Source organism: Cervus canadensis, chromosome 14, assembly GCF_019320065.1.
Source record: "Cervus canadensis isolate Bull #8, Minnesota chromosome 14, ASM1932006v1, whole genome shotgun sequence".
Classification (NCBI taxonomy): domain Eukaryota; kingdom Metazoa; phylum Chordata; class Mammalia; order Artiodactyla; family Cervidae; genus Cervus; species Cervus canadensis.
The window spans coordinates 61,700,462-61,706,657 of record NC_057399.1 but is presented as its reverse complement, the minus strand read 5'-3'; the positions used below and the strand labels follow the sequence as shown (position 1 = coordinate 61,706,657).

The 6,196-nt window shown below is 33.3% G+C and overlaps 1 protein-coding gene across 4 annotated transcripts in view; it reads right to left on the bottom strand.

Moving 5' to 3' along the window:
* Positions 1–668: 668 nt before the first annotated feature.
* The window catches only part of NEK1 (NIMA related kinase 1), a 123,031-nt gene continuing 117,503 nt past the window's right edge, over positions 669–6,196 (bottom strand). For all 4 annotated transcript variants that reach the window (XM_043486699.1, XM_043486703.1, XM_043486701.1 and 1 more), the window contains 2 exons: positions 5,941–6,073; positions 669–1,909 (listed from right to left, as the gene is read on the bottom strand). In XM_043486699.1, the coding sequence (XP_043342634.1) occupies positions 1,896–1,909; positions 5,941–6,073 (147 nt within the window). In that variant the 3' untranslated portion in view covers positions 669–1,895. The remainder of the gene's footprint in view (positions 1,910–5,940; positions 6,074–6,196) is intronic.

Genomic DNA, 6,196 nt, shown 5'->3' with positions numbered 1-6,196 from the left:
ATTAATGCTAAGTATACTGCTTCCTATTGAATCTATTTCTTTTCACTCTTTAGAGGAAATAAATTTTTAAAGAATGTGTAACTAACAGCACAGGGTAAAGACAGGAACTGATCTGACTGTAGCCATCTATATAAGTGAATTTATTCATGTGACAATGCAGTGCCCTTGGATGTGAAATGCAGGTAACAGTAAATTATTCTGATAGCTATTGCTTGCTCTATCATTCTATGAATCTACAAATGCTTCAACACTTCTATAACACCTATAGCAGACCATACTTAACAATAAAACCCCTCTTTCTCACTGGTACAGATATTTCTGTACTAACAGCCTATACCCACTCACTACCAACTGACTGAAGATACCACATATCCTATTCATTATTCCTATAGATCACATCTTTTGAAACTTGACTAAACAACTCTTTCTACTGTGTTATACTACCACTTGCTTTTTGAGGTTAGGTTAAGAATTTAAAACTACTCACACACAAATCATTCCCATCATTCATGATTGTAGAGAATTAAAAGTACAGAATTCAGATATTCTTCTATTGAAAAAAAAAAAAGGAAATCTTCAGGTACAATGATCAAGAGTATTATAAGTTCTTTGTAAAAGTACCCTATTGAATATAGTGCTAATAAATAAAAGACAACCAATAGTGTACCTCAGGTCAATAATAAAAATTTAATAATAACATCATAAAATAAACAAACATATAAAAATCAATTATTTAGTTTTGGATGTTAGAAATAATATACATAATAAATTCAGCAGAGTACTGATAGCGCTGCAAGATAAGATTTTATGGTTCAAATTATATATTATGTCAATCAGACTGTTTTGTTCTCAGGGTTTCCAATATTCTGCTTTTATTACAAAAAGCATCTGAACTTCAGACATCTCTAATGATGTAGTACCTGGCATACTGCCACTGAAGCTGTGTGACCACTGTCTTAATGATCTAACTAAATCTCCTCATAATGTAATTAAAAGAGGTGAACATTTCCCCACTTTGGAATACTAGTTACCAAAACTGTCACAGTGTCAAAATAAAAATGATTCCTTTCTCCTTTTGAATTTCAATTAAAAAGCACATGCATGAGAAAAAGTTGAAAACAAAAAGGGAAACTTTATGCTATATGCTAGGTCAATGCTCAAGTCCACAGACTAAGTTTAAAGGTAAACTTCCTGGTTCTGGTCCTCAAGTAAAAATGGAACTAATGAACCAACTTCTTAATTATCAGGAAATACATGTTAGCTACTCTTTCATAATCAAATCTTTCAATGATTTCTAAGACTCTTTCGGTATCCTGTTTTGGTTGAGCTAGTTCAGGAAACACACTGGTTGAAAAAGGATTGAGAAAATATGTTCTAAGGCTGAAAGTTCCATCTTTGAAAAATAAAGATTTAAGTATAGCCCTTGAAAAGGTTATTTAACCCAGAATTGCTGGACACGACAAGTAGAGAGAAAAAAAGAGTCATGCTTAAATGCATAAATGAAAAACTGTTGGTAGGTCTTTCAAAACAGAAGTAATTCTTCCAACTCAAAGACATCTGCTGAAAGTCAAAGTTACCCTGCTACATGATTCATCTTCTTCAAAGCCACTGAGTCAAGTCAGGATCACTGTGTCTTAAAACTTTGGTTGGATGACTTAATAAAATACATATTCTGTAAGAAGTAACTGTAACTCAACAAACAAAATAGATATAAAACTAGAATCTTAATTGAAAAATGGCATGTTTCTCCATCATTTTCATGCAGTCAGCATGCCCATCTGAAATCTAATATTTCATTTGTAAAAACTGCTACATTTCTCACTGAAGCTTGTTATTCTGATGAACCAAAAGTTAAATGCTTTCATTCAGTTGATGGTTAATGAAAGTTCTGAGGATTATTCATCATTATCTGTAGAAAAAGGAAAAAAATTTAACTCACTCACTGAAAATCAAGCTCTATGTATTTACTTGGTAAAAAAGTCATTTTTTGGTCACGCTAAAGAAAAAGAGCCTTAATGTATGGAGTTTTTATTAAAATATCTCACACTCCTTATAAAACATGCAAATAATACAATAATTAAGTGGGAAGCAAAAATCACCTATAAGCCAAAGACAACCAAGGCTAATAATTTTATATAAAACTTTCCAGATTGCTTTACTATGCATACACAAATATGCTTTAAAAAATTACAACAATGCAGTTGTGAGACACGACTTTTTGCTTTTAAAACACATAACGGATGGAAAGATGGATAAATAAGTGATAAAGGAAGATTATAAAATGCTAATGGCAGAATCTAGGTGGTGGACATATGTGTGGTTAACTGTAAAGCTGTTTCAACGTTTTCGTATCATAAAAATTTTACAATGAAGCTTTGAAAAAGAATAAATCATGGGTAAATTCCATTACAGTTTCAATGGCTGTGTAGTATTTTTTGGATATAGTGTATTTAAATTAACCATTCATGTTTAAAGACATTGCGGTTATCTCCAATTTTTCATGAGCCTAAAAAACACTTAGGAATAAATAAAACAGACTGCTTAATTTAACCTGAAGGATGAACAGTCTGAATATGAACAAAACTAGTTTGATACTCTCCACAGATTCACTCAAATGCAATCATTTTCTGGCCTCATGCCATTAACTTCCACATGCCATATTATGGAAAGGGCCCCATGAGATCCAAATATTGTAAAAGTCACTGAGAATGCTTTCAGTCTATTATAGGACTGTTTCATAAAACGGAGTTCAAGATCTCAAATAAGTCAAGAATATACAAGTGTCAGATAATGTTTACATTTCATTTTGATAAAAATAATTATTTATATATAGAAAAAAACCACATGTTCCCTAACAGTAATTCACAATGGACAGACATTTTCAAAGACTAAGATGAGTTTTTCACTGACGTCTATGGACTTAGATTCCTGGAGTCTGAAAAAGTATTTTCCTTTTTAGAGGAATTCACATGTTACTTCAGTTGGAGGAACACTATCATAGTTTGCTCTTTTCAAGAATCACTGGACATTTTTCCTTGTTTCAATTCCAGGAAACACTGTCATCTGAGTAACTGACACATTTTGTCTCAAGTAATTACTAATTAATTAGGTTTCCTGCTTTGCTACCAAGATTAGCACCAAACTGGTGAATTATTTTCCCAAACTGTAGAGATTCTTTGACTATGAGCTTGTGTTCCTACTTCAACTTGGCTTAATATTATATTGCTTGCACTCATTTGCCTAATATGTTGACTTTTCCAAACACTTGTTTTCAACTTAATTTCATCTTCTTCTCAATGTATGTATGTGTATATATGTATATATATGTATATACATACAGTGTACTATATATATAATGTAGTCAAACCTTTTTTGGCTGAACAAGATGAAATATAAATAAATCTTATGAAAATTTCTACTGCCAAATTAAGCATCAACATTTTAAATCCTCAACTTCTGTCTACAAATCATACCTTTAAAGTAATAATATTAATTTTAACAAATATTTTTAGAAATGAATTCTAGTCCAAAACAGGCTTCCCTTGTGGCTCAGCTGGTAAAGAATCTGCCCACAATGCAGGAAACCTGGGTTTGATCCCTGGGTTAGGAAGATTCCCTGGAGAAGGGAAAGGCTACCCACTGTACAGTACATGGGGTCGCAAAGAGTTGGACATGACTGAGCTACTTTCACTTTCACGTTCAAAATATTCAGAATCAGTTTATAAACTCACTATAAAAGTTAGGCTCATTACGGCATGGTAAGATACTTAAAACAAAAAGATCACATATTATTTATCTTGATTACCTACTTCATTTACTAAACTTGATTTCAAGTAACTTTAAGCTTTTCTCAAAAAAAGTGAAAGCTCTCAGAATGGATGTGTATCAAGAAAGACAATCAAAAGAATATGGTATATAAGATGTCAGGGAATTTATGAAAAAGAAGTTTCAAGATATTTTGTGTAATGGAGTATTTTCATTAGAATAAGTCTGTATCTCTGCTTCGAAGACAGTAAACATTTATTTGGATAAGTATGTTCTTGTATTTTTTTCCCCTAAGTGGTATTATTGTCCATTGACTTCTTTTTTTAATAAAGAAGTGAAGTGAAGTGAAGTTGCTCAGTCGTGTCCGACTCTTTGCGACCCCATGGACTGTAGCCCACCAGGCTCCTCCATCCATAGAATTTTCTAGGCAAGAGTACTGGAGTGGGTTGCCATTTCCTTAATAAAGAAGAGATCCCTTAAATTTCTATTGACAGGTTTCATAGCAACCACCGTAAGTATGAAACATGATTCTGTTTGTGCCTGTGATAATTCTTAACTACTACATAATGAGGCACACAGGTAGCACGAACTGTTATAAAGGAAGCTGATTTACATTGAATTGGTTCCTTGCTGCTAATGGCCTGAATGTCTCCCTGGCAGTTACTCTGTGGGCTTATGAAGCAAAGTAATGAAAATGCAGTGGGTTTTAAAGCTGTAAGAGTACTTACTGTACCTGAAAGATTTTCTAGTTTCGGTTTAACAATAACTATTAGAATTTTAACAAGACTTTTACCTCCATTAAAGCAATTCAAGGAAGATTTTTTGCTGAGCTTATTACAGTCAATGTAAATAAGTCTACATAATGATAAAGTCTCTCCCAAAATAAAACACTCTTGAATTTTTATTTTAGCAAACTTAATTTTTCAGGAGTCCAAGTATCACATATTTTAATGAAATCCTGCCTCTGAAATATGTCATCTGAGCACCTCTCCGAACATGCAGTCCAGGTTTTCACCTCCTCATGACCAAATACCTCTACCGCTTCCATCAAGTGCTCCCGCCCATCTCACCACAGCTGGCAACACACGACACCATGGCCAGACTTCTCACCAAAGTGCTTCTTCCACTACACTGTCCTTTCACTTCTAAACCCTTCACTGGTTTCATCCATGTGTCTTAAACATGTCACAGTGTCTCATCACAAAGACTAATTTTCCACAGGAAGCTCCTAGTATGGTCAGTCTATCCTAACACAGTAATTGCTGCTTTGTTCTTTTCCCCACAAGTCACATCCTCTACGTCTCTTTTCATTTCTCCCAATCCAACCTCCCGTCTCTAGTCCCTACTGCACTGAAAACATTTCAGAATGAGCATTTTATGTATGGCTTTACACCTTCTTTCCTATGTCTTTTTCCTAAGGAAATGGTACACAACATATAAGCAGACCATGCCCTTCACTGGCCACAAAAATGAAGTGCCAGGCACCCAGGAGCCTCCATAAACACTCTGAAAACCCACCACAGTGCATGAGATGGGACATCATGCTCCATCTGATAGCAAATGAAACAAATTTGAGACAAAATAAATCACCTCCTGTTACATGACCAGCTTGTCATAGAATCAGGACTATAACTCTGGTCTCTAGATTCAATGCTTAGTGCTCTACCATAACCAAGTGAATGAGAAAAAATATTCTTTAATAACTTTTAATAAAGTCAATACATTCTGAGTGATTCTACAAGTAAATATTTTTGAAATATAAAAATGGTTTATACTCAAATCATGATAAATGAACTGAACTTACTCTCAACAAAAGACATTACATTTCGTACTATTTAGGAGAAATTTTACATATGTGTCTAAAAATGTAATTCCACCTCCTTGATAAGAAAGTATTCTAATTTCTACAGCTGTCCAAAAAGGAGGCTTTTTAAAAATCTCAATTCAAATGTTACTTGCAAATTATATTATTGACTTAAAAAACAGGCCAATAAAAGTTTATCCCAGAATCCAAGTAACTGTATCCTTTCCAGTTAATTGCTTAAAAGTATTAGATGTTAATATAATTCCAATACAGATTTCACAAAATGCATGTGATATAATCTAATCAATTTACATTTGTCATTTCATTTTTTGCACACTTATTTAAAACATAAGGATGTGAGGAAATCTTACCTTCTTGATAGGCTCCATCTGCCATGACTAAATGAAGAATCTTGGCATAAAGATGCTGATGTTCATTTCCCAAAATATTCTGAACTATTGTTGAACAAATCTCAATATTTTCATCTTCGTCTTCATGAACAGCCTATACCAAATTTCCAAATACAAATATTTGAACGTTAACCTTCTCTAATTGGAGACTTTATTATTTTCAGTAAGTCTACTGATCAATAAAAATCACTGCCATTTCACTACTAATTCAAACACA